The sequence below is a fragment of the Pipistrellus kuhlii genome, unplaced genomic scaffold (assembly GCF_014108245.1).
Source record: "Pipistrellus kuhlii isolate mPipKuh1 unplaced genomic scaffold, mPipKuh1.p scaffold_m20_p_5, whole genome shotgun sequence".
NCBI lineage: Eukaryota > Metazoa > Chordata > Mammalia > Chiroptera > Vespertilionidae > Pipistrellus > Pipistrellus kuhlii.
The window spans coordinates 826,064-853,868 of NW_023425551.1; the positions used below are offsets into that span (position 1 = coordinate 826,064).

At 58.1% G+C, this 27,805-nt stretch overlaps 2 protein-coding genes across 7 annotated transcripts in view; one reads left to right on the forward strand and one right to left on the reverse strand.

The window, feature by feature from the left end:
• Window positions 1-15,090, reverse strand: part of SYTL3 (synaptotagmin like 3) — a 36,106-nt gene extending 21,016 nt beyond the window's left edge. For 2 of the 3 annotated variants that reach the window (XM_036413543.2, XM_045572662.1), the window contains exons 1-3: window positions 14,714-15,090; window positions 12,690-12,902; window positions 7,106-7,170 (exon numbers count right to left, since the gene is read on the reverse strand). In XM_036413543.2, coding sequence (XP_036269436.1) covers window positions 7,106-7,170; window positions 12,690-12,902; window positions 14,714-14,823 — 388 coding nt within the window. In that variant the 5' untranslated portion in view covers window positions 14,824-15,090. The remainder of the gene's footprint in view (window positions 1-7,105; window positions 7,171-12,689; window positions 12,903-14,713) is intronic. The other variant, XM_036413541.2, reaches the window with a different exon arrangement.
• Window positions 15,091-23,498: 8,408 nt separating this feature from the next.
• Window positions 23,499-27,680, forward strand: DYNLT1 (dynein light chain Tctex-type 1). Of its 4 annotated transcripts, none has more exons than XM_036413545.2 (5): window positions 23,499-23,604; window positions 24,478-24,519; window positions 26,363-26,486; window positions 26,900-26,977; window positions 27,277-27,680. In XM_036413545.2, exons 1-5 carry the CDS (start codon window positions 23,578-23,580, stop codon window positions 27,345-27,347), a joined length of 342 nt encoding a protein of 113 aa, XP_036269438.1. In that variant the 5' UTR covers window positions 23,499-23,577; the 3' UTR covers window positions 27,348-27,680. The 4 variants fall into 4 exon arrangements, with proteins under 4 accessions (XP_036269438.1, XP_036269437.1, XP_045428537.1 ...); XM_036413544.2 differs by having other exon boundaries at window positions 26,900-26,976; window positions 27,284-27,680; XM_045572581.1 differs by having other exon boundaries at window positions 26,900-26,975; window positions 27,317-27,680.
• Window positions 27,681-27,805: the final 125 nt, after the last annotated feature.

The window sequence follows — 27,805 nt, forward strand, 5'->3', positions numbered from 1 at the left end:
AACATATATTCCAGCCAAGCTATTGTTACACACACACACACACACACACACACGCACGCGCACACACACACCATAATTGCTGGGAATGGCTGCTTTTATTAAACGTTGATATTGGATCGATTTTCTAAATCAGGAGAATATGAAAAACAGTTCAGGCTTCCAAGCTTCTATTTGCTCTTTGGAAATATTATATAATTGAATGACTATATTCACTTTAAGTGTTCCTTGTTATGGAGCTTAAGTTAATCTTTTAAAAAATGTAATCTCCTTGTTTCTAGCTATGGAGGCTAATAATTTCCTAAAGAAGACTGCATCTAACACAGAGCTCTTTTTGTTTCAAGGAAAGGGGATTTGTGATGTGTTAAGACCCCAAAATAGCGCTCAGAGTTCTGTGAACACAGTGTTTCCTGGGTCAGGGCAGGGGGGCGGGGCGGGGGGAGGTGGACGGAAGGCAGTGTCCCTGCTCAGGGCACAGCCCTGAGGGTCCACACTGCCCAACACCAGCCAGAGCCACCGGCCTGCCGTCCAGGAGTCCGTCGAGCTCCCATCGTGAGCGTTCGGGAGGTTTGACTCCAAAGAATGGCACATATTCACGTCCTCTCCGTGGCACAGGAGGAGGGCAGGTGTGAGCCTCTGGGAGGGGGCAGGCAGGTCTGACATTCAGTCAGCTGCCCCCTGACCCCTAACCGACTCTGAACTGTGCAGCCCACAGGGAGGACAGGCCTGCCAGCCTCTCAGAGACGGAGCCCCCTGCCCACGCACATTCCCGGGGGTCACGGTGCTCACTGATCCTAAAAGCAGTCTGCGCGCCCTCCTCCAAAGACACACTCCCTGCAACAGAAACGAGCCAGCAAAACCAGCTTGCAGAGGCGAGACCACGTCCATGGGAGCCACGGTCCCAGCAGGAGCAAAACGGCGTCCCGGCAGCCGGGACCGCAGAGAAACGGGCCAGAGGGAGAGAGAACAGCACCATGGCTCCAGCCTGCCCGGCCAAGCCCGAACCCAGGCTCGGTGCCCACGTGTGGAGCCTCCCGCGCTCGGGCTGTGTCACCTGCAGGCGGCTGCTCTGCCTCAGCCTCTGGACCCTGGGTTGTTCGTTTTAACAGCGTCCCAGGGGCACAGCCACCAGTTCCAGTCCGTCTCCCAGATGCGCTGCTATCACTCTACCACCCTCAGTGGCTCCCTACTGCCTCCTCCCAAAGTCCACGCCTCTGCATTGCCTGGCCTCGCCTCCCCCACACCCCACAGGCCTGTCTTTCTGCTCCAGCAACAGAATCGCTTCTTACTGCCCTACCTGCCCTGGGCCTTGCCTACTCACTCCTACCTACCCCCTCCATCTCCTGCTAACTGCCCAGGCGTTTCCACCCCCAGCCATGGTTCTAACGACCCAGCCTGAGGGCAACACTGGACTGGAGACAGCTCTCTGCTGCCCCCTGCTGCCTACTGCAACCTTGGCCTACGAGTTAGGTCACCCTTTCTTTTTAATCTTTTTTTTTATATTAAAGATATTTTCAGCCGAGACCGGTTTGGCTCAATGGATAGAGCGTCGGCTTGGGGACTGAAGGGCCCGGGTTCGATTCCGGTCAAGGGCATGTACCTTGGTTGCGGGCATATCCCCAGTGGGGGGTGTGCAAGAGGCAGCTGGTCGATGACTCTCTCTCATCGATGTTTCTAACTCTCTGTCTCTCTCCCTTCCTCTCTGTGCAAAATCAATAAAATATATTTAAAAAAAAATAAAATAAATAAAGATATTTTCAGAGAGGAAGAGAGAAGGAAAGAGAGGTAGACACATCAATGATGAGAGAGAGAACCACTGATCGGCTGCCTCCTGCACGCCCCCTACGGGGAATCGAGCCCACAACCTAGGCATGTACCATTGACCAGACCCTTCAATCCGCAGGCCGACACTCTGACCACTGAGCAACCAGACTAGGATGGTGACCTTTCTGTAAAGGTCAACTAGCAGACATTTTAAGTTCCCTGTCATGCAGGGGCTCTGTTCCAAGCCCTTCACCGCCCCAGGACAGCAATCATACACAACATGAAAGAGTGGTGTACTGGGAGCTGATAAAACTGGACACTGAAACCGAGTTTCATATACTTTTTATGTCACAAATATCCTTTTGACTTTTTGACCATTTGAAAACGTGAAACCCATTTTCAGCTCACAGGACAGACACCAGGCGGAGGGCCCGGTTGGGCAGACGTGTCCTGGTTTGCCGTGTCCCTGCTACTCCAGGTGTGGGCAGGGGGGTCTCCCCAGCAGCAGGGGGCGCTCCTCAGCAATGCAGAGCCCCAGGCCCCGCCTGCAGAATCAGAACCTGGTGCTGAACCTCAGAAGCCTGCCCCGTGGCTCTGTCCGATTTGCCATTTATTTTCCGTTTCTTTCTCTTCTGTTCCTTAGTTGTTTCTTACACACCATTTCCTTAACAAGCACTACATGTTTCCTTGTTAGTGTTCAAAGAAATCACCTCCTGGAGGGAAATGCTCAGAGAAGGATGTTCCTCCAGGCCCCCCTAGAGGCGGCTGCTGGGAGAAAGATCCTTCCCTCCCCCGCCCCCCGCCCTCGTCCCCCCTCAGACCTGCCCTGGCTTCCGGTGCAGGGCCCACCTACATGCCACAGGCCAAGGGGTGGCCCCACACCAGCGTGAGCATCCTCCGGAGTGCCAGAACCAGGAGAACGAATAAAACTGGGGGGGGGGACTATTACAGCTTCAGGACAGTAAGGTTTTGAATCACTCTTTGGCTCACATATGCAAGATGGAAAATCTCTCAAAAACGTTGACCTAAAACCAGTGAAGAATCATGGTGTCCTGTCATAAATGGCTTCAGACTGGGACTCCGGAGCCGTTAGGTAGATGTCAGTCCTCAGAGAAGTTCCGAGCGCAGCTAGCCCGGCCCAAACGCTGGCCAGGGTGAGGGAGCTGACAGCACAGCCGTGACCCCGCAGCGGCCGCCTCTCACAGCACAGACACCGTGAGCGGCACCTCCTGTGGAGGAGGCCTCACCGCGCCTGCAGCACCTGCTCTGCGCAAGAGAGAGAAGTGTTTCCCTGTGACTGAGTTCCCTCTCCTCTACCAGCAGCGGTTCTGGATGCTTCCTGTGAATGAGAATCTCTGGCCCTGACCGGTGTGGCTCAGTGGATAGGGTGTCTGCCTGCAGACTGATGCGTCCCGGGTTCGATTCCGATCAAGGGCATATACCTTGGTTGCGGGCATATCCCCAGTAGGAGATGTGCAGGAGGCAGCTGTTTCATGTTTCTCTCTCATTGATGTTTCTAGCTCTCTCTCCCTCTCCCTATCCTTCTCCCTCTCTGTAAAAAAATTAAAAAATAAATAAAAATTTAAAAATAAAAAAAACAACAACACACAAACACGTCATGGCTACGAAATATACGCATTTACAGCACGGAGCCAGGAGAGGGCGCTATCTCCATATGCTTAGCAAGTACCCAGGGGTGAGAATGAAGATCTGGGTTCAGGTTCCAGGTTCCAGGGATGTAGAAAGTGACCTTAGCAACTGCGTCAGCTCCGCTGCTCCCCCAGCGGCTCTCAGACGAACAGTGGTGAGCACAATCACTGGCAGCGTGTGAAATGCACACTCTTGGTCCCACCTGGTCCCACCGAGGCAGGACCTTGGAAGTGAAAATAGTTCAGAGCTGATCCCGGAGCCTCAGGAAACACCTTCTGTGCACAGGTGGCCGGGTGCCCCGTGGTGGTGGTGGGGAGGGGAGAGCGGGGGGGAGCAGGAGGGGACAGCGCCCGGTGCAGGCCAGCGCCCACGGCCCCACCTTCCTCACGCACCTCGGAGGAGCCAGGCCGCTGCAGGTAAGGAGCCATTTAAAGACAACACTAAACACCGAATTACAGTCTTAGAGGGAAGAACAGCCTACAACCAGAAAAGAAACATGGAAAGGAGGATATTTTAAAGGCCGCATGTACCACCTCCCTGCGAAATAAGGGACTGGGGCTCAGTTTTCCTGTTTCTGAATCTTGTTAATGGCTGGAGAGTTAGCATAACAAGCTGCCACAATTCATATGGATTCTTCCTCTTTGGACTATTTCTTACACCTTGTCTACGTTCAAGGACGTTTTAGAAGTCTCAGTAGCGCAGGGACACGCTTATGCAAAATTAAATTATAAGGCAGGACGGAAACCTGCAGACAGTCACACACGGCGATTCTTGTCCCCGCCCTGCAGAGCTTGGGGTGGGGCAGAAATGAGGGGGCTGAGCTATGAAGCCACGCCATGTCCAGAGACAAAGTAGGAGAGAGGTGACAGGGGCTTCGGGAAGGGCTGGGGAAGAGGAGTTACTGCTTAATGGGCACCAGAGTGTCCGTGTGGGAGGATGGAAAGTTCCGGAAATGGATGGCGGTGATGGTTACACAACAGTGTGATTGTACTTAATGTCACTGAACCATACACCTAACCGTGGTTAAAATGGTGAGTTTAATGCTACATGTGTTCTACCACAATAAAAATCATTCTTGCCAAAACTGGTTTAGCTCAGTGGATAGAGCGTCGGTCTGCGAACTGAAAGGTCCCAGGTTCGATTCCGGTCAAGGGCATGTATAATACCTTGGTTGCGGGCACATCCCCGGTAAGGGGTGTGCAGGAGGCAGCTGGTCGATATTTCTCTCTCATCGATGTTCCTAGCTCTCTGACCGTCTCCCTTCCTCTCTGTAAAAAATCAATAAAATATATTTTTTAAAAAAACATTCTTAAGGTACCGCAGTGCTCTGTCTTCTATAGAGAGCGCCTGGGAAGGCATTTTATACCCTGGTATTTGGGGTATAAAATAAACACCCTGTATGGCTCTGGGTCCCTGTCTCTCCATCAGAAGCAATGGCCCCACCCGGCCCCAGCTTTCCTTCCTTCTCTGTGTCTGTCTCTTTCTTTCATTTGCTCAATCCCCAGCCGCCCCTACTCAGGAACCGGACTGTTCTCTAGCCGCACTGGACTCGGAAAAGAGAAAACCCTCCATAGTCTTCGTCTCTCTGGGATCACCAGCTGGAAGCCGGCGCCTGGCCGAGGGGGTTCGCAGCCCTGAGGAGGGGTCCAGGCGGGAGGGGCCCGGCGCCTGCCGGCAGCACCGGCCCACAGGCTGTGCCCGAGCCCGAGAAAGCCGCCCCTCCGCCCAGGCCGGCCTCCCGCTGGACAGCCCGCGCAGAATAACGATGCTATGGACGCCACCACGTGCTTCCCCCAAAAGACAAGGACGCACAGAAGGAAGCCTGGGTTCGAGGGTCGACGCCTTCGTGGTGTAAACCGTCACCTTGCTTCCTGCCGCTGCTCAGGATGCGGGCTGAGAGGGCCCCCCCACACCTTCCCAACAGGAGCCCGAGACGCTGGGCAATGCCACCTTTCCGCTGTCACAGTGGCACGTGCCTCTGCCCGGCCCGCCCAGGAGCAGGCTGCAGTGCATCTGGGGGCGCCGTTCCCGCACAGATGGGGAGCAGTTAGAGGAACAGTGCTGGGCAGGCTGCCTGGGGCCAGCAGGACGGACGCAGAGGGAAAGGGCCGGGAACCCCGGGCTCAGGGCCGCAGACAGTGGCCGGGCCGGCTTCTCAGGTCCCATTGGAGAGAGAGAGAGAGAGAGAGAGAGAGAGAGTGTGTGTGTGTGTGTGTGTGTGTGTCCCGGTTCTTGCTCCTCGCAGACGCGTCCTGTGGTCTGAAGAGAAGAGTCAGTGTGGAATCCGGGGAGAACGTCGCGCAGAGAAACAAGCTGTGAGCTGGGCCTTTCCCTCAGAGCGGCCTTCCCCGGACCACGCACTGGGCGGATGCTAAATAGCTTATTTCTCTCCCCCAAACCATCACTTTTCCAGGAAAAAAAGTGTTTCCAGCAGCCCCACCCCTGCTGGGTCCATCAGGTCGGCTGTGACAGCGCAGGCTGCCGCCCTCAGCACTGAGCCGGGTGGTGCCCTCAGCACTGCCCTCAGCACTGCGCTGGGTGGTGCCCTCAGCACTGCGCTGGGTGGTGCCCTCAGCACTGCGCTGGGTGGTGCCCTCAGCACTGCACTGGGTGGTGCCCTCGGCACTGCGCCGGGTGGTGCCCTCAGCACTGCGCTGGGTGGTGCCCTCGGCACTGCGCCCAGGTGATGCCACCCTCAGCACTGCGCTGGGTGGTGCCCTCAGCACTGCGCTGGGTGGTGCCCTCAGCACTGCCCTCAGCACTGCGCTGGGTGGTGCCCTCAGCACTGCGCTGGGTGGTGCCCTCAGCACTGCGCTGGGTGGTGCTCTCAGCACTGCACTGGGTGGTGCCCTCGGCACTGCGCCGGGTGGTGCCCTCAGCACTGCGCTGGGTGGTGCCCTCGGCACTGCGCCCAGGTGATGCCACCCTCAGCACTGCGCTGGGTGGTGCCCTCAGCACTGCGCTGGGTGGTGCCCTCAGCACTGCGCTGGGTGGTGCTCTCAGCACTGCACTGGGTGGTGCTCTCAGCACTGCACTGGGTGGTGCCCTCGGCACTGCGCCGGGTGGTGCCCTCAGCACTGCGCTGGGTGGTGCCCTCGGCACTGCGCCCAGGTGATGCCGCCCTCAGCACTGCGCTGGGTGGTGCCCTCGGCACTGCGCCCAGGTGATGCCGCCCTCAGCACTGCGCTGGGTGGTGCCCTCAGCACTGCCCTCAGCACTGCGCTGGGTGGTGCCCTCGGCACTGCGCTGGGGGTGGTGCCGGGCAGGCCCCTGTGGGCACTCTCATCTGCCGTGGTCGTGGCCCCATAACCACAGGCATCTGCTCGGTTCTACCCCACCCACGCGCTCTCTTCGGTTATTCACACAATCGCCTCGATCGAGGTTTTGCTTCCTGAATGAGGCTTTGTGCTCGGGCTGCGAGGGGCTAACGGGACTCAGGGCACAGGTTCTGCGGGTGGAGGAGGGAGACCTGGCTCCCGGGAGCCGGCGTCAGGGAGGCTCCGGGGACCTGGGCAGAGGGCAGACACCACGATCCAAGGTGGGCACGTGGGGGGGGGGGCCGGACAGGAGCACCAAGAGCACGGCGTGCTGTCACTCACCATGTGAAGTGGTTTCTACTCAAAAGCTTTAAACCGAGTATTTTCACAAGAGGCATTTGTCATTTTTAACGTAAGGAAGATTTCAGAGCATTTACCTTCGGTTGGAAATTTTTTGGCCCGCTCCTCAAAGAACCACTCTCCGGTTTTGATCCTCACGTTTCTGAAAAGCAGCAGAGGGGAGCGTGGGCTGGGGCCGTGGCCCTCACAGGAGGGGGGCACCCGCAGTGTCCGCATGGCCAGGACCTCGGGGTTCGAACCTGCCCCCAGCCCCCACCTCCGCGGCTCCCGGTTGCAGCAGAGTGTGTGACCCTCTGTGATCTGTGCAGGAGCCGCCCCACTCCCGCCCCGGGGAAGCGCGGCCGCGGCCGCACTGCGAGCAGCTCTCCCCGCCCTTAGGCTCCGCGGACACCGGAGGCTTCGGGAGAGGCTTGTCCACGCCGCTGCAGCCGAGACAGGCCAGGCGAGCACCCGCCCTGCCTCGCCGGGCCCGGGAAGCCGAGCCCCGGAACCGAAGGAGGGTTCCTCCCTCGCCCCGCTGGCCGGCCGGAATGTGCCCACGAAGCTTCGGGGAGTTTCTGGGGCAGCGCGGGCTGAGCCGTTACATCCCGCAGAACCATGCCACGCTTCCCTGAAGCTCCTCACATCAACCAAAAGTGCACGGGGTTCAAGCAAGAACGGGGGAGGGGGCAGCAGACCCCGAGGAGCAGGGGTCTGGCCTTCCACTAACTGCATCCAGGTCCCTGTCACTATGACCGGCGAGCTCAGGGGCGCAGACGCCCCCATCAGCTCCTGGGGGCCTCCACGTCCTCGCCTGGGGCTCCGCCGCTGCCGTCACCTCCTGGGCACACACGGAGCAGCGCTGAAAGCGCTCAGCAATCCAGCACATGGATGCTCGCTGCATCTTCCATCCCAGCACACGGATCTCACTGCACCATCCATCCCAGCACACGGATGCTCGCTGCATCTTCCATCCCAGCACACGGATCTCACTGCACCATCCATCCCAGCACACGGATGCTCGCTGCATCTTCCATCCCAGCACACGGATGCTCGCTGCACCATCCATCCCAGCACACGGATGCCCACCGCACCATCCATCCCAGCACACGGATGCTCGCTGCATCTTCCATCCCAGCACACGGATGCTCGCTGCACCATCCATCCCAGCACATGGATGCCCATCGCACCATCCATCCCAGCACACGGATCTCACCGCACCATCCATCCCAGCACACGGATGCCCACCGCACCATCCATCCCAGCACACGGATCTCACTGCACCATCCATCCCAGCACACGGATGCTCGCTGCATCTTTCATCCCAGCACACGGATGCTCGCTGCATCTTCCATCCCAGCACACGGATGCCCACCGCATCATCCATCCCAGCACACGGATGCCCACCGCACCATCCATCCCAGCACATGGATGCTCGCTGCATCTTCCATCCCAGCACACGGATGCTCATAGCACCATCCATCCCAGCACACGGATCTCACCACACCATCCATCCCAGCACACGGATCTCACCACACCATCCATCCCAGCACACGGATGCTCATAGCACCATCCATCCCAGCACACGGATGCCCACCGCACCATCCATCCCAGCACACGGATGCTCGCTGCATCTTCCATCCCAGCACACGGATCTCACTACACCATCCATCCCAGCACACGGATGCTCATAGCACCATCCATCCCAGCACACGGATCTCACCGCACCATCCATCCCAGCACATGGATGCCCACCGCACCATCCATCCCAGCACACGGATGCTCACCGCACCATCCACCCCAGCACACGGATGCCCACCGCACCATCCACCCCAGCACACGATCTCACCGCACCATCCATCCCAGCACACGGATGCCCACCGCACCATCCATCCCAGCACACGGATGCCCACCGCACCATCCACCCCAGCACACGATCTCACCGCACCATCCATCCCAGCACACGGATGCCCACCGCACCATCCATCCCAGCACACGGATGCCCACCGCACCATCCACCCCAGCACACGATCTCACCACACCATCCACCCCAGCACATGGATGCCCACCGCACCATCCATCCCAGCACACGGATGCTCACCGCACCATCCATCCCAGCACACGGATGCCCATCGCACCATCCATCCCAGCACACGGATGCTCACCGCACCATCCATCCCAGCACACGGATGCCCACCGCACCATCCATCCCAGCACACGGATGCCCACCGCACCATCCATCCCAGCACACGGATGCCCACCGCACCATCCACCCCAGCACACGATCTCACTGCACCATCCATCCCAGCACACGGATGCCCACCGCACCGTGAACGGACAGCCCGAGCTGGTCTGGCCGCGGCCTGGCAGCAGGCAGGGAGCCGCACGGCCTGCGGGGGCGCGCGCACTGGCACCAGGTTTGTCGCGGTGAAGGGGGACGCTGTCCCTGCTCCTGCCCAGACACGTCAGCGCGGTGTCCCTGCCCACGTCTTCCCCGGCCCGGCCCCGGCCTCCGTCCGGCTGGGCTGTGCCTGCCGCTCCAGCAGGCCCGGCGGCCGTCTCCTCCAGGGCAAGTGGAGGGTGTCAGTGCTCCGCAGGACGTGCGGGCAGCCATAACCCTTTCCTTATCTTCATCACCACGCTCTCGCTCCAGCCTGGTTGCCTAGGATTTAATCGCCTCCATCAGCCTGTTTTCCGGTGCTGCGATCAGATGGCCGGCTGGCGTGGGGCCTCGCTGACGCTTTGTACGTGGGAACCGTCGCAGACGCGAGGAGAACGGTTTTCGCGGGACGCACGCATGCGGGACGGTGCCGGCTGGCCTGGCAGCGCTGTGATCTGGGCTCACAGCGGGCCCCTCCCCGGGGTCTCGCAGCGGGCCGGTCTGAGCCGGGCTGGAGGCTGCTCTGCCGCCAGCGCCCTGGGCAGCGCAGGCCGCACGGAAAGGTGCGCTTCAGCCGCGCGAGGAGCCTGCCGCACGGAGCCGGCTCCCCCTCGGCCTGACCTCGAGAGGACGACCGGCCGGGCCTGCTGGTGCGGCAGGCACAGCCCAGCCGGACGGAGGCCGTGGCCGGGAAAGACGGGCGGGTGGGCAGGGCCCCTGGGACTCTGAGGGACCAGGGGGACCGGCACCGGGGGAGCCTGAGACGGTGCCCCGAGGTCGGCCACGCCTCCTGCCCTCGGACCCGCGGCCGCGCACACTCGCCCCGGCAGCCGCGGGAAGTGGGGAGCCGCTGGGAATGAGGCGCGGGGAGGGCGGGCGCTGTGCCGAGCAGAGCCCGCGCACCGGCTTCACATTGCCAGGCTGAGGCCTGGGCAGAGCACGGGCCCCTGAACCGAGGCCTTGGGCTGCCATAACCTGCCGGCCACAGGGGGAGGTGCCCTCATTTCTCCCCCAGAACTCTTTCCCACACCCACCGCTTTGCTGAACTGTCTGCCGTTCTATCTCTTCTTGATGTTTTTACTGATTTTAGACAGGAAGGGAGAGGGAGGGAGAGAACATCAATGACCAGAGAGAATCACAGATCGGCTGCCTCCTGCGCACCCCTACTGAGGACCGAGCCCACAACGGGGCCTGTGCCCTGCCAGGAACTCGGACCCTGACCTCCTGTGCTCAGCCCCTGAGCACGCCGCCGGCTGTCCGTTGTCTCCGCCGCCACCAGCCTCACCGCCTCAGTCTGGCTTCACTACAAGGACCTCCACGTGGCCGTTCCCTGACCCCCCTCCCAGTCCCCGGCCCACAGCCCCTTCTCCTGGGTTTCCTCGGCAAAGCCCTAGGTCTCCCTCCGGGCCCAGCTCCCCGCGGCTCTGAAGACTGCCCTCACAGGAGCTCCCCGCAGACAGGACGGCAGAGGGGCGGGAGGGAGACCGGGTCTGGTCTTTCTGACCTCGGCCGTGGGCAGCTCTCCGGGGTCTCGCAGCTGTGCCCGCCTGGAGGCAGAACTGCGGTGGCCGCCCAGAGCACCACCTCGGGGTTTAAGGAGACACCCGGCGTCCTCGCAGTGAGTGGTGAGCAGCCCTCACCGTCCAGGCTGTTTCCTCTCCTCCCATGGCCGTCCGTCCCTCCTCCCGGCCTCCCCCTGCGGTCCCCCGGGGACACCTGCCCTGAGGGCAGGCCCTCGCTGCTCCTGGACGCCCTGGCCCAGGCCTGCAGGGCTGCAGCGCTGCTTTTCCATGGCCGCCCAGAGCGTCGCCTTTCTCGGTCCCTCGTCCTGTGCCCGCAGCACAGACCCACCGGTTCTGGGGAGCAGGTCTCAGGCCGAGGAAGAAGCAGGCGCAGGGACGGATGGGGCTCCAGCCCCCCTCCAGGCCCCAGTCCAGTTACGAATGTAAATGTTCTAAAGCACATGTGTCAAACACAAGGCCCGCGGACCAAATCCATCCCGCCAGGCCTTGCAATGTGGCCCGCACCGCGCTGTCATCACTGCACTCCGCTGCGTTTCCATCACAATGACAGTTTATGACTGTTCAGTAAACCATTCGGCCCGTGATTTAGGCTGGATTTTAGATTTTGGCCCCTTCTCTGATTGAGTTCGACACCCCTATTCTAAAGGTTTACCAGGCCTTCTTTGTGTGGCCATGCCTTGGCCAGTGTTGCCCAGTGGTTAGAGCGCCATCCCATGCACCAAAGGGCTGTGGGTTTGATTCCCAGTCAGGGCACATACCCAGGTTGCAGGTTGTGGCAACTGGTCAATGTTTCTCTCTCACATCGATGCTTCTCTTTCCCTCTTCCTCTCTAGAGTTACTGAAAAGCACAGCCTCAGGAGAGGATTAAAACAAACAAACAAACAAAAGAGGACGGCAGCCCACAGTGGACCGGCCGGAGCGAGCACAGAGGTTTGGGAGAGAGGAGCAGAGAGAAAGGGGGAGCGGGAGTCAGGGATCGGTTCGCTCTCCCGTCTGGGACCTGTGTGGGCTCACACAGGGCGCTGCAGCTGTCTTAGGTGTTGGGAAAACATCTTTGTTTCAAAAGGAGGAAGCTGGGGCTACAGAAATCACACCGGTGTCTCAGAGGGCAGCGCTTCAGCACGGCCCGCGCCTGGGAGGCGGCCCCAGCCCCGCCCCCCTCTGACTGTTTGCTTGTAGCTCACCATGAGGAGAAAATTCCTGAAGAACGGAATGCCTACTCTGCATTCATCACTAGACCTCAAACATGTATGGTTGATAAAACAGGAAGAGCGTTCCATCTTCCGAGGCATTTTTGGAATGAATGAATTGTGGTCACACACACACACACACACACACACACACACCGAGAACCCCGACCTGCAGGAGCGAGCACAGGTGTGGCCGCGGCTCTCCAGCCCAGGAAGGCCCAAGGCCTGGCTCCCCCAAACCCAGGAACCGGAGACGCAGGAGGGGGAGGCAGGCCGCTCCTGACTATGGACTTGGGGCCTCGGGTGGGCTGCACTTGTCGGGGGAGAGCGGCGGAGGCGTCAGGCCTGGGGCAGGGATGGACGTTTGGGAGACGCACGCCCGGAGGTCTCGGTGGCCAGCCCTCCTGCGTGAGGGAGGGCGTGGGCCGCCCGCTCACACTGACGGGGGCAGTGATGCTCCGCCCGGCCCTGGTTCGCAGCGGGCAGCTGCATTTCAGTGACCTCCGAGCCCCAGGAGTCCGCCCGGGGCAGGCCCTCTGCGACCATCCGCCCTGAACCTGAGGCGGGGCCCGGGACGCCGCCTGCTCACCTGCCCTCGTAGCACACGGTGCACCTCCAGAGGCGGGGCCGGCCCAGGAACACGCGGCAGGCGGGGCACACGCAGTGGCTGCAGCCCGGGCACACGGCGCCGCGGTTCAGCAGCCGCCCCAGCGCGCTCCGGCAGCGGGCACAGGCCTTCTCCGGGGGCCGCGGGCCCCGCCCGCCTCTCCAGCGCAGCTGCTGCAGGTGCGCCCTCAGCTTCCTGCGGAGAGGGCTGTCAGACCCGCCGAGCCGCACACCCTCCCCACACCCGGCCCCACCGGCAAGCGCCAGCCCCCCGGCAAGCGACAGGGGCTGGTCCCCCCCGCCCAGGGCCCCGCCACGGCCCATCCGGAGGCACAGAGGGCTGTCCCTGTGAAACAGGGACGGGAGAACCTCATCCAGGGCTGCTGGGACGGCGAAGGGCAAAGCATAAGCAACAGGCTTGGCACAGCGCTAACCGGTGTGGCTCAGTGGATAGAGTGTCAGTCTGCGGACTCAAGGGTCCCAGGTTCGATTCCGGTCAAGGGCATGTACCTTGGTTGGAGGCACATCCCCAGTAGGGAGTGTGCAGGAGGCAGCTGATGGATGTTTCTCTCTCATTGGTGTTCCTAACTATCACTCTCCCTTCCTCTCTGTAAAAAATCAATAAAATGCATTAAAAAAAAAGAAAAGAAAGAGGCCTGCTGCGGAATGTCTGGGTTCATCCCTTCGCGCCCAAAGCGCATTGAAGTGACAGGCAAGGACAGGGAGAGGAGAGGAAAAGTAAAACCCGGACTATGACACCCAGTGCCAGGGCCAGGCACGGAGGCCTGTGACACCCCGTGCCTGCCTGTACTGTCCTCAGTGCCAGTGCGACGGCTAACGGATGCTCTGCTCTGACCGTCTCCGGTGGCCACGCCCCCCGGCAGCAGCCCTGGGCAGAGGGCGAACTCGTGGGACCCACGACGGGCCCTTCACCAGGACTCTCTCTGAAATGTCTGTGAGCTGCCCTTATAGAGAGAAGCCAATTCCAGGAACAAGCGCACACCCCCGTCAGCCTCTCCCCGGAACCGGGACCTCAGAACACACCGTCCCGCCCCGGGGCCTCGTTCTTCGTGGATTCCCAAAGTGGCGCTCTAACCAGCGGTGGCCACGGGTGGCCCGTGAGGTCCGAAAGGGTGGCAACCGCTGCTCTGAGCCACGGAGCCACGGAGGGATCCCCACCATCAAAGAGGCCCTGTGCTCAGCTGCTCCAGTGCTCACTGGAGGGAAGAGTGAGCCCATCCGAGTCTGGGGCGAGCAGGTGAGGACGAAGAACACCCTCCTTCCAGGTGGCAGGACGCCTCCCTGCCCCCTCAGCACCGGTCCGCAGGGTGCTCGGGGCGTGTTCTCCTGGCAGACCCGAGAGCTCCCGGCCGCAGCCCAGCCTTCACCGCCGGCCTCCACCCCAGGCCCACAGCGTGGATGGACCAGCATCGGTGTCCTGAACCCCCGCCCCACTCGAAGGCGGCGGGCACGGCTCTGAGGTGCCCCAGCTCTGCCTCCTTAGCTGCTGCCTGACCACAAACAGCTGTGCAAAGACGGAGGCAGAGAGGAAAGAGCTGCCAGTGGGCAAACCGGCCGGAACAGGCCGGGCAGGTTCCTGTTCTCCTCCTCCTTTCCTCACGGCCAAAGTGAGAGAAAGAAAAAAAAAAAAAAATAGAAGGAAAGTAATAAAAATAGAAGAGGAAAAGAAGGAAGAAAAGACAGGGATGGATCCCAGTAAATGTGCTGTTTCCCAGCTGCTTCCTTCCTTGTGCCTTCAGGGGCCACGAAAAATAAGTCAGGAAAACCCTGCCCCGGGGGGTGCTGGGAGCCTGCCAGCTTCCCTGGAGTTATTCCTGCAAAGCAGGCAGAGGTGCCCCCAAACGGCACCATTCCAAGTGAACAGCCAGCGGCAGCCTCTGTGCCCCGCCCCTGCCCCCCGCCGCCCCCCGCCGCCCTGGGGCACCGTCAGACCAGCGGGTGCGGGGGTGCGGGGAGAGCCCCACCCGGGACCCCAGGGGCGCCTACCGGACCCGCTCCTCCTCCACGCTCTGCACCGCCCGGTCCCGGTGCAGCACACGGAGGATGGCCTCCCGCTCCGGCTCCTGCAGGGCGTCCAGGCTGACTTCCTGGGCCATCTTGCCGCTGCCGCCGTGGACGTGGACGTGGACGTGGATGGGGGGAGCTACCCTGCTCGGCCGGCGCCCTGTGCGGGGAGGGGCCGTGTCCAGCAGCCCGCGGTCTGTTCTGGGCAGCGCTCCCGCGCCGTTCCCTGGCGCCCGCTGCCCGTGGCTCTGCTTCTGCTCTGTACCTGTCGCCCTCCTCGACGGACAGATGGACGGACGAACGGGCAGACAGATGGACAGATGGACGGGCGGAGAGCCTCGGCCCCCGGGCGCTCTCACGGGTCCGCCGCAGCCTCTGGCGTGTCTTTCTCCGAGGGCTTGGCAGTGGCTCTAGGCGGGCACCGGCCCAGCACGCAGATAACTTCTGCGAAGCAGATGCAATCTCTGATCTGAGGGCTAAACTGGAAGCAGGGAGGTGTCCGTGACTCAGAGGCCAACTGTCCCCTGCAAACAGCTGCTGGTCGGTCGCCAGGAAGGACGGCGGGAAGCCAGCCGGCTCAGTGCCTGGGGAGAGAATCACAGTGTCAGGCGCCTGCCCGTGGCCTGCAGCCTCGCCTCCGGGCAGCCCTCCCTCCGGGCAGCCCTCCCTCCCTCCGGGCAGCCCTCCCTCCCTCCGGGCAGCCCTCCCTCCGGGCAGCCCTCCCTCCCTCCGGGCAGCCCTCCCTCCGGGCAGCCCTCCCTCCCTCCGGGCAGCCCTCCCTCCGGGCAGCCCTCCCTCCCTCCGGGCAGCCCTCCCTCCCTCCGGGCAGCCCTCCCTCCCTCCGGGCAGCCCTCCCTCCGGGCAGCCCTCCCTCCGGGCAGCCCTTCAGTCTTCTGCCCGGTGGCGTCCGGGGATTTTAAATCTCACTGAGTAGGCCTCGTGTTTCCAAAGGCCTCCAACTCCTGAACCCAACTTTTCCTGGTTTGACTGCTGCCTGCTCAGCGGCCAGAGGTGGGGAGGGGGTCTGTGTCCAATACCGTCCTCCTCATTGAAGACACATCAGCAGAGCAATCTCCGCGGGGCCAGCTATCGTTTTTACAATTAACCTCAGGACTCAGAAAGGTGACCGGTTAGGGAAGCGGGAGAGGCGGCTCGTCAGCCACGTGTGGGCCTCGTGGTTCCACCAGCTGCCGGGTGGTCCTGTCCCTGCGAACACGCGTGGAAGGCTCTGCCCGCACTGCTCCTACTCCTGTTTGCTCGGAACCAGTGGCCGGGGGCACCGTCCCCTTCAGGCTGCTTCCCCACACCGGGAAGAGGCTGGGCGTCGCTGAGACGCCGGGCGGAGGCCATGATGGGATGTCTTCCTACAGCGCCGTCTGTCATCACACCTCCGTGAAGCCTGAGTGACGGCACTGCCTCCGAGTGCGGGAGAGGCCGACCCCCTGGGCCTCCTACAGAACCCCACCATTGTCCCTGCACCCCACCGCGAATGGGGGGGGGGTGAGGGGAGCGGTGAGTGAGCCCAAGGATTGTTCTCTAAGCAGTGACTCCTAACCCTTGTTTCTTTAAGTCTTTATATTTAAAGGTGGACAACTTTCCCTATTTAAACGCATACAATGAAATACAGTGAGCGGCCGAGAGAATCGACAACTGAGTGACACCGACACCCCAGCACCACTCAGGAGGAGGTCTCCCCGGCCACGGGGATTTACCCCAAACCGGCCCGTCGCCGCGGAGATCCGGGCGTCAGTCGGGCTCAAACACGGACCCAGCATCGCCGGCCCCGCCCTCCGCCCACCAGCTGGGACAGAGCGAGGAGACCGGCCTGTTCCCAGCTGCCGTCTCCCTCTCTCTCTCTCTCCAGCGAGGCCGCCAGGGAGCCATGCCGTGACTGGGGTTGCAGCGGGCAGCAGGGTGGGGCGGGGGCCCCCAAACCCAGCCTGTCCTCCAGTCCCTGCAGGCCCAGTGGGACAGGGCATCGGACAGGCACGGTGTGCACGGCCCCGGGGGAGCCAGCGTCCAACAGCCCGAGGTTACCCGCCTGCTCCCCGCCGGGCACTCGGCAGGGAGGCCCCAGAGTAAGAAAGGCCCCGTCCTCGCACCCAGGAAGGCCACAGCCCACGACCTGTGAACCAGGCGTCACGCTTCCACTTCCGGTCAGGGCACCTGCCCGGGTTGTGGGCTCCATCCCCAGGGTGGGGCGTGCAGGAGGCAGCCGATCCATGATTCTCTCTTGTTCTTTCGCTCTCCCTCTCCCTTCCTCTCTGAAATCAGTAAAAATATATATTTTTAAAAGTTCACATGGTAGCCCTGACCGGTTTGGCTCAGTGGATAGAGTGTCGGCCTGCAGACTCAAGGGTCCCAGGTTCGATTCCAGTCAAGGGCATGGACCTTGGTTGCGGGCACATCCCCAGTGGGGAGGGTGCAGGAGGCAGCTGATGGATGTCTCTCTCTCATCGATGTTTCTGACTCTCTCTCCCTCTCCCTTCCGCTGTATAAAAAAGTCAATAAAAAATATATATATTTTTAAAAGTTCACATTGCAGCCAGCAAACAAGTGACAGCACGTAGGGAGAGTATGAAATCCTCGAGTCTCCACAGAGAAGGGTGCACCCACAGGACAGTGGAGATGCGAAGGGTGGGGGGAGAGGGTGAGGGGGTCAGGGGGCTTCCGGGGAACTCTGCCAGGGGAACCAGATACCCAATCACGTGCTTGCTTGCTTCCCTCCACCTAAGAGCACTTGCATTTTGCTTGTAGAACTTGCTGGGGCGAGGTGGGGGGTGGGGGTGGAGGGAGTACAAGAAATGAGAGTCTGGGGGAGGGGGGATGGGAAAGCAAATGTGCTACCTGCAGGCTGTGCCCCCCCTCCCCATTCTCCCTCCTCCTGCCAGCTCTGAGCAGCTGGCCCTGGAATAAAGGAGAGAGAGACTCCCGCCTGGCCGGGGGTGGGGGTGGGGAGGGCACTGACCTGACGGTGGAAATGTGGCACATTGGGGGGTGGGGCGTGTGTGAACGGGAGCGTCATCGATGCCGCAGGGGAAATGGCAGCCGGTCTCAGAGCCCCGAACCGCAGGCTCCGGGGCCCGGCTTGGCCACAGCCATTTCCTCGAGCAGCTGCAGGGCTGAGAGCACAGCCCGGCGCTGGGGAAGGTGGGGGCCAAGGTGACCTTGAGGGGCCGCGTGTGCACTCCTCACGGAAGCAGCGACTGCCACAGAGCGGCCTCACCCGGGAAGGGGGTGCGTGGAGAGCCACTCTCTCCCCTGTGGTCCCCCCGCCCGGCTCAGACGGGCACAGGCGACAGGTTCATTGCTGCAAAGGCCAGGCGCCCGAACGGACACGCGCGTGGATGAATTCCTCTTCTGTACGGTCACTCAGTCAGAGGGGGTGTTCTGAGAGCCGGTGAGTGCCGCCCTGCCAAGGCCCGGCACCTCGTTCTGTGTTTGTTTTCTTTAAGAATTCTCCACTCTCGGTGAGAAGTGACCATTTCAAAGCCCAGCCAGCGCACCGCTGATCCTGCTGTCTCTGCCCAGGCAGGAGGGCATATTGCCTCCCCCGCCCTCTCTCTCCCCCATACTGTGGTAGAATCGGAGTAAAACGCTGGCACAGGCGTCCATGAGTTTCATGGCTTATGCTTGACATCCTCTTCCGGATGGGTAAAGACATGAGAATCGATGTTATGTTATTGTCCTGGGGACTTGTCATGACCACTTACAACTGTACTAACAGCCATGATTTATTCAGCGCTTACTCTGGGCCAGACAGTGTGACACGCATTCTGCACACCTCAGTCCTCATTTCAACACACAGCAAACGTCATGGAGTAAGCACACCCGTTTTATAGATGAGAAGAGCGAGGCTCGGAGTGATTAAGTGATTTATCTGAAGTCACATTCTAATCAGGGTCCATGTAGCTCCAAAGCCTTCTGCTTGGTTTGGGCAGAGAAGTTCAGAAGTTAGACTCTCCCACGACTTTGGCCGGCTAAGCTTTTCTACACCAATTCCAGCTCAATGAGCCTTAATATCTGCTGTGCGTTTTCCTCGCGGAATCTCTCCTCTCGTCAAGGACTTTGTGTGTGCATTAAGGAAGTTTACTTGAAAGAAATTAAATTAGACCCCAGCTAATTTAACTTTTTTTAATTTTAAAATTGTATTTCTATTCCCCCTCCAAACGGAGGATTATGGTTGATCCAAACAAACGGAATTCATGCAGCAGACTCAGAGCAGATCAGTAATAACCTACACATACAAGCACTCACAGGCTAAGGAAGACCACTCTGTACCACCGCCTAAAAAATCCACACCCTTTTTGTTTTAAGTAACTAACGTACTTCCTCCATATCATCTAAATCATTATTATTCTGAATTCAAATGGATGCGATTCAATAAAGTGACAAGCCATCCTTTCTTTAAGTTACCATTGGTTTTGTTCCCCACCTTTTAAGGCCCTCGATCTAAGAGAAGTTCCCGTAGTGTCATCTCTACTCACCCGGCCCCCACACGGCCTGCCCCGCGCTGTCCCGGACGCTCAGCCTGCCTTGGATTCAGCTGCGAGAGGAGCTGCCAGAGGAGTCCGCTCCGAAGAGGAGGAAGTCCATCTTGCTTCGAGTCAGGACCACTGACGTGTTTCTCTTTCCTTCCTGTTGGGCTCGGGGCTGAAGCGTGTACCCCCGGCTGCTCCCCGCCCCCCGCCCCCCCCGCTCTGTGGCTACCCCACATCCCCGAGGGCCCCGAGAACAAAGCCACCCCAAACCACACCCAGGAACTCTCAGATGCCAACAGTTTCCATTTTCGTCTGGAGGAAAGGCTGAGCCGTGCTGCTGAAATGTCTCACCCCACCAAGAAAACCCCCAGAGAGCAGCGGCTCCAGATCTCAACCGTCCCCTCCCTGCAGGGTTCCACATGAGCGTCAATGTAAATGACTGCGTCGCAAGCATCAGCTGCCAACGCAAACATCCTTTTAGAACAATTTTGGCATCGACTCCTTTTTTTTTTTTTTAATTGCATTGCCGTTTAGCACACATACAGGAACATGATACAAATCACAAGCACAGCTTGATAAGGTTTCCCAAAGTGAACACGTCTACCGAGAAACTGAACTTGTTGGGCCGGTGGTTGAGCGTGGACCTATGAACCAGGAGGTCACGGTTTGATTCCCGGTCAGGGCACAGGCCCAGGTGGTGGGCTCCATCCCCAGGTGGGGCGTGCAGGAGGCAGCTGATGGATGATTCTCTTTCATCATTGATGTTTCTCTCTCTCTCTGAAATCAATAAAACATCTATTTTTAAAAAAGAACTGAACTTTAACAGCACCCTGGAAGTTCACATTGCAGCATTATATTTTATTGTGTGAACATCTAAAAAAAAATTGGTCTATTGTACTATGGCTGGACACTTGTGTTATTTATAATGTTCAGCTATTATGAACAGAGTGACTGCAAACACTGTTATACAGTCTCCTGGGTATTTGTACGTGTTCCTGTTGGTCACGTGGGTGAGAGTGGAACTCTGTGTCACAGGTTATGTTTAATGTCCATAGATGCCACCCACAGCTTTCCTGAATGGTTGTACTCACACTCCTACCAGCAGCAATTTCCGATTGCTCCACATCCTCATCCACACCTAATGTTATCAGCCCTTCTCATTTCATCCATCCTGGTCAGCCGGGGGTGATACCATGTTACAGTTTCAATTTTCATTTCCCTGATGTTTTGTGTAGCTGAGTTATCTGAGCATCAGTCTATACGACTATTGGTCATTTGGAGATCTATTGTACTTTGATGTTGGACTTGTTCAAGTCTTCTGCCTGTTTTCCTTTTGGGTTGCCTGTCTTTCTGTTTTTGTTTGTAGATGTTCCTTATATATTCAGGACACGAGAGCTTTGTCAGATAAGTTACAGTGCAGATATTTTCCCTCCCTCTGTGAGCCAGGTTTTTTTTTTTTTTTCATTCCCTTAATTGGGCTCTTTTGAGGGTCTTGAACTCACTCTTCAGGGTGATACAGTGTGAACTCCAGTTGAGAGAATATGATTCCGGCAAGCCAGCTGATGACCAAGAATAGGGTGTGTTGTGTGGAGTCACTAGATCTCTCTGAACACTCCTGGAACTTGGTTTCCTCGTCTGTACATGAGGCTTGCTTTGCTCATCACTGTGGCTCTTTGGTTCTGAAATCTCACTCTCCCCTGGCCTGAGGGTGACAACTTGAGATGGAGATGGTGAATCCCATCGGTGAGGAGCAGTGCGGGTGGGAGGTGATGGTGAGCAGTGAAGGGTTAGATGACTACAGGGAAGAGTGAGCTAAGAGGGAAAACTTTGTAGTCACAGATCTGAGTGATGCTCAGGAAACTGCTTGGCCTCTTTGAGCCTGTTTCCTGGTGAGTGCCACATGGCTTCCTTCGTAGTTTATAGTTCATTCAACTCATTCATAAATATTTATTGTGCTTCTACTATGTCAGGCGCTGCCACAGTGATCATGGTTCAGGATCCCTGACTTTAAAAGATTCCTGATAAATGCCGAAACCGGTTTGGCTCAGTGGATAGAGTGTCGGCCTGCAGATTGAAAGGTCCCGGGTTCAATTCCGGTCAAGGGCATGTACCTTGGTTGTGGGCACATCCCCAGTGGGGAGTGTGCAGGAGGCAGCTGATCGATGATTCTCTCTCATCAATGTTTCTAACTCTCTATCTCTCTCCCTTCCTCTCTGTAAAAAAAATCAATAAAATATATTAAAAAATAAAATAAAATAATAAAAGATTCCTGATAAATAGTAATTGCTGTCTGGCCCGTGTCACTCAGTGGTTGAACCAGGAGGTCACAGTTTGATTCCTCATCAGGGCACACGCCTAGGTTGTGGGCTCGGTCCTCAGTCCCCAATCAGGGGCACCACCGGCCACCCAACCACCCATGGCTCCTCCCCCTGGGCACTGGCCCCCAATCAGCACCCCCACCCCATAGGGGGCAGGGCTATCCAGCCAACTGCCCTCAGTCCCTCCCCCAGCTGGCCCGGCCCTAATCAGCCCTGTTTGGGGCAGGCTGGCCAGCCAGCCTCCCGCCATATCCCCCTCCCAACAGGCCCAGCCCCGATCGACACCCATCTGGGTCAGGCCAGCCAGACCCCACCTGTGCACAAATTCATGCACTGTGCCTCTAGTTATAGCACAAAAACCAACCGTCAGAAGAAATAGCAGCTGGAGGTTCCTGTTATGCCAGGAGATATCCCTTAGTAGTTAATCTGGGGGGTGGGGCCCCAGGGAAGCGGCTGGGTAGCCAGAGCTGGAAGGAGGAGAAACCCAAGGGGCTCAGAGCAACGGCAGTTCCAGCTGGTACTTCAGTCCCATGGTGCCTGCGTTTCCCAGCGGACAGCATCTCATTAGCATGGAATTTCTCAGCCTACGGGTCTCACTTCAGATATGTGTCAGCCACGGGTTTATTTTCTGTTCCTTACGGCACAGAATTCCTTGGACTGCAGTGTTTCAGCCATTGCACCTTCCTCCACCCCAGTTCTCTCAGAGCCAGTATCCATGTGGAAAGCAAGCACTCATTCACCAGATTCTCATTGTGCACCTACTGTGTGCCAGCACAACGGAGGGGCACAGATTCCGCCGGCGAGGAGATGAGGGTTCTGTAGGGCGGGAACAGCACGGGTTGCCGATGGATTGCGCGTGGGTTCGGCCGAGTCACGGGGCTTGTACTCAGATCTTCAGGGGGGATGGGAAGTGGGTTTTAGCAACTGGGCTCTGGAGAGGTGGGGAGTGACAGCTTGACCTCAAGGGCGTGGCAACACCAGAAAAACAGTCCCCAAAACCAACTGTCTTAGCCGCGGGCGCCATGCAAGCAGGTCCACAGCTCCCAGCCCCAAGCAATTTTTGATTTTCATAAAGACCTCGAACACTGGTCGAGTGTCCGTCAGTGCTCCCCAAAGTGTGGTACGCGTCCCCCCAGGGGTACGGGAAGAGTCTGGTGGGGGGAGCGTTGCACCGGAGTTTGGTGGGGATATGCACTGCACCATGCTTAGCTGCGCCTAATTCTACGTTCTCATGAGTACGAGGGGTACTCAGCGTTACGAAAATTATAGAAGGGGTGCACATAGGTCAGAAGTTTGGGAAACACTGGTCTAGGTCATGCTGGTTAAGGCAGCCTGGACGTGTGCAGCGTTTTACAAAGTCCCCCCTTCCCCCCAAATGCTTTTTAAACGGTGCTTTAAAAATAATAATAAGAATTTATGTGGAAAACTTGCCTCCCCACAGGAAGGTTTCTATCAGAGCCCAAGCTTCCTAACCCTGGATCCCCAGGGGGACTAATATCTCAGGCTGCCCATCAAGTCACCTCACAATTCACCAGGTGTCAAGCCGTCCGAACATTCAAATTACCCCGCACAGACCACTCTGCCCCCGAGCTGGCTCTGTACACTGATCACATTCCGTTTTTTGCTTACATTTGTTTTGTGTTAGTTGCCAGGCTACTCAAATGGGTTCCCGCGGACACCGCCGCCTGGAGACCGGGAGCGGAGACAGAGGCACGGGGGGAGGGCGTGGCCGGGAGCGGCCTGGGCGTAGAGGGGCGGGGTCTCTGAGGGCGTGGCCCGGGAGGGGCGTGAGCGTGAGTGGGCGGGGCCTGGAGGAGGGCGTAGGCATAGAGGGGCGGGGCTCTTGGAGGGCGTGGCCACTGGGCGGGCGTGGAGTGGGTGGGCGGGGCCTGGAGGAGGGCGTAGGCATAGAGGGGCGGGGCTCTTGGAGGGCGTGGCCACTGAGCGGGCGTGAGTGGGTGGGCGGGGCCTGGGGCGGGGCCGGCGGGCCGGGCCTCAGTGCGCCGGCGCAGTGCGCTCCCTCAGGGCGGCGGGCGACGCCGGGAAGATGGAGGACTATCAGAGTGCGGAAGAGGTAACCGCGGCGGCGACGGCGGGCGGCGGCCGGGAGCCCCGGGCCGGGTGGGCGGCGGCAGCCAAGGGCTTGTGGGGGCCCTGGGCGCGTCCGGACGTGGGCAGCGGCCGTACCCCGCGCGGCCTGCCGAGCGCCCCGCAGTGACCCCGGGCGGCCTGCCCGGTGCCCTGACCTGCCGGGGTGAGGCGCCCCTGGGACGGACGCCTGCGCCGCGCCGGCCGAGTCACGCCGCTCGGCCCTCGGCTGAGCGATGCGGCCCCTGCCCCGCGGACGCCCACGCCCCGGGCCCGCCCGCCCGCACAGCCGCGGCCGCCGGGCCCTCCGGACGCGGGCGGACGCCCAGGCTGCGGGCCGGAGACCGGCCTTTGTCTGCGGCGGCTCCCCGCCCCGGCCGCGCCCCCCGGGCCCGCCGCCCGCACCGGGGGCTGAGGGCCGTTATTTCCGTTTGGGTTCCAGCCGGTCAGCGGGGCGGGGCACTCGTTGTCTCCCTGAAGCCGGGCGGAGCGGGGACAGTGTAACGGGGGTGAGGGTGGCTGATGTCCGGGTCCCCACGTCCCGTGGGGCGGACGGAGAGGTTAAGTCCCAGCTTAAAGCCAGGCTTTTGGATCGCGGCGTGACTCCGACGGAAACAAAGCGGGAACCCCTTCCGTCGCGTCTCCGTGCCTGGCTGCCCCCTGACGTCTCTCCCCGCCCTGTGACCCGGGCCGAGCCCCGTGACCCCGGCCGAGCCCCTGGTGTTGGAGTTACTAATGTTTTCCTCGGGAGAAGGAAGGTCTTCGTTTCCCGAGTGTGCTCGTTACCTAAACTGGCATGAATCGGTGCTCCTGTGGATGGGAATCTCTTAAATCAAATCTGCTCTTGTTCTCCTTACAGACTACTTTTGTTGTTGACGAAGTGAGCAACATCGTGAAAGAGGTAAGAGGAGAAATGCCTGCCTTTTAAATATTCGCTTAATGGCTTATGTGAGTGAAAAGAATGTTTCGGTCGCACCTGCCTGTGTTTGGCATTTCAAATAACAGTCTTTAACTTCAGAGAATAGCTGGGTAAGAACTACTCCCATATTATGTAAGTTATGTATTTTAAGCCAGACAGGGAATTCCATAGGTTAGCATAACACTGGGTTGATTGTATAGCTTTTAGCATAAAAGATTCATGGTGTACACGTGGCTGTTTCCAACGCCTGTGAAGAAAGAGGGATGTAAAAATTGAACTCCCAGTTACTGAACACCTGGTGGTCTGGTAGGTAGAGGCTCGTTTTCTTATTTTCCTTATGTTCCTAAACTGCCTGCTTTGTCATTACTGACCATGGTGCTTCCCCTAGGTAATGAGAATGGGAGACAAAAAAGGATTCTTCTTCATTTATTTAAAACGAAGCCGAGGGCATGCAGGGGTCTGACCCTCGAGTTTAGTCTGGGGGCAGGGAGGGCAGGCGTTGTCCAGTGAGAACACTGGGATGAGGTCACTGCACAGCAGGTGATGCTGTGCGGGAGTTCAGAGCCGGACCTGTGAGTAGGGGCAGCAGGAACTCAGCGCAGAGCAGAGGGGCCAGCTTGTGCAGAGGCCCTGTGCAGGGTGTGGAGTGTGCGTGAGGGCAGGCACGGCTGTGAGCTGAGCAGACAGTGAAGCCATTGGCTACAAGAAAGTCATTAGATGGCCTGAGTTGCACAGTACCACTGAGGATCTGTATGTGATTCGGAACTGATTCTTAAAACAAATCACTGACTACTGCCAGAGTGATAAAGAACTCAACCTGTTTTTGTGAACATCATCAAAAAACAAAATTACTTTGTTCTACCTTATATGTTATTCAGCATTGGGGTGATTTTTTTAGTTGACTTTCATCTTCTTCAAAGTGGAAGGAATGGGGAGCAGGAAGGTGGTGAGCCACACACTGAGCCAGTGGGAACTGGAGTTGTTAGAAGGGTCCTTTGGCCTCACTTTGACTTAGTTACCAGCAGCAGGTGAGCTGAGGTAAGCTCCCAGTCTCCCAGGAAGCAGTCACCGGCCTCCACAGCTCTGCCTGGTGATGCTAACCCGAACTATTCTAAGTACTGGGTAGTAGTAAATTTGGGTGGGTCCAAATCGGCTTTTCTCCTTCCCTGAAGAACAGCAAACTCCAGCTTGTTATCTGTAACTAGTAGCCCTGTACACAAAACCAGGGCTCCTATGCCCAGCCCCCCTCTGCAGAGCTGGAGGGGGGCAGGGATGTGGCAGAGAGCGCAAAGGAGCTGTGATGAAATGCTAGAGTGCATGGTGGGGAAGCAGCAGGAAGCCAAATAATCTTTGTTTAATGTGACTGCTCGGAGTCCCAGGAGAAACAGGAATTTCTGTTGACAGAAATGAGGGTGTGACTAAGTAGCTTTTTGTTTCTCAAAAGCAAGATCACTGGGCTGTGCCAGGCAGTAGGCCGTCACCAAGGTGCATGGTCAGATCCTGGCACTGTTCTCGTGCTCAGGACAGAACCTGACGATCACTGAACACTTCTATTTTAGGTCGTAACTGTCATAAAAACTCAAGTTTTCTGGTTTAAGTCAGAATGCTTCAAAATGTTGATAGACCCCCATGTAATTATGAATTCTTAAAAACAAATGTAAAACTTATTTAAACATGATACTATTAAACAGTAGGTGTATTTGATCTTATGGATACAAGTAAGCTTAGATTGTATGCAAACTGTATTCAGCGATGAACTTGAGTGCTAACTGGAAGGTGTTGGGTGTGCTCTGCTGATAGCGACTCCTCTGTGCTTGTCTTCCAGGCCATAGAAAGTGCCATCGGCGGCAACGCCTACCAGCACAGCAAAGTCAACCAGTGGACCACAAACGTAGTAGAACAAACTTTAAGCCAACTCACCAAGCTGGGAAAACCATTCAAATACATCGGTAATGGACTTGTTTCTCGTATATATTGATGCTGGTTCTTAAAATACTGCTGAAAGGCAGGGCTGATGTCAGAAGAGAGTTGTCAGTGTGGTACCCAACCTCCAAGTTCCCGTAGAAGTGTCATTGTGTTGTGCACATTGCTTTACTTAAGGTCAGAACTGGCATCAACTGGCCTTGTTTGGCTGCTGGAACAATCGAAGGCATGCCACTGGATTTCAGATCAGATGCTTGTAGGCTGGGTGTGCAGTGAAGGGAAGGGACAGGTGTGGTTTGCCAATGTCATAGGACCAGGCGAGCTTCCCTTGTAATTTTTATGAGCATCAACCACGTGATCAGTATACATATGCTAAAAGTGGGCAAAAAGAAGTGTGTTGCCAGGTACATTTCTCTAATGAAAGTTGTTTTCGTTGAAGTTACCTGTATAATTATGCAGAAGAACGGAGCAGGACTACACACAGCGAGTTCCTGCTTCTGGGACAGCTCTACTGACGGTACGCTTCTCAGTCCCGGGTCAGTCTGTCGTGGGCATTTTCCTGAGGTTGTGGTGTCCTTTTTCTTGGACCTGCTGAGATCTAGATTGTCCAAAGCAGTGTTCCCCTGAACTGCGTGCGTGGATGTTCCCTGTCTTTGCATGCTTATTAGTTACCTTTAAAGCATTTTGTAGAAAAGAGATTTGCCAGCCTTCTCATGTGTGTATCCAGAGAGGTAAGTATCTGAGTGTTGGGCCATACAGTGAGACCGCAGCACAAAGTGGCCTGTGTTCCTGACTTCCCATGCCATCTGCCCGCAGGGAGCTGCACTGTGCGATGGGAGAACAAGACCATGTACTGCATCGTCAGCGCCTTCGGACTGTCCATCTGACTGACTCCTCATCCCCCCGGGCTTCCTCCTCTGTCTCAACTTTTCTGTCTGACCCTCTAACCACCAGCCATGAGTTCTGAACAGCTTTCCCTGTTTTCTGTGGCACTGTCAACATGCAGAGAAAAACCCAATGACGGCCTGTTCTGTGGTCACACACCCAGTCACAGGATCCTCCGTCGGAACCTGGACTGCCATGTGTCCACTCTGAATCTCTCTGTTCAAAGGTGCTAAACACTCAGCCTGCTAGTGTGAACCTTTCTCTACTCTGAAATCATTCAACACACTTTTTTCCATACTTTGTATTTTTATTAGAATAAATTATTCCAATTTAAAGTTCGTTTTTCTTTAGTCTAAATCAGCAGTTGCCAACCTTTCGGACCTCAAGGACTACTGGTTGGTGACCACTAGTCTAAATAGTGTCACAAACAAAATGTATTTACTTAGTGCTTCAACATCCA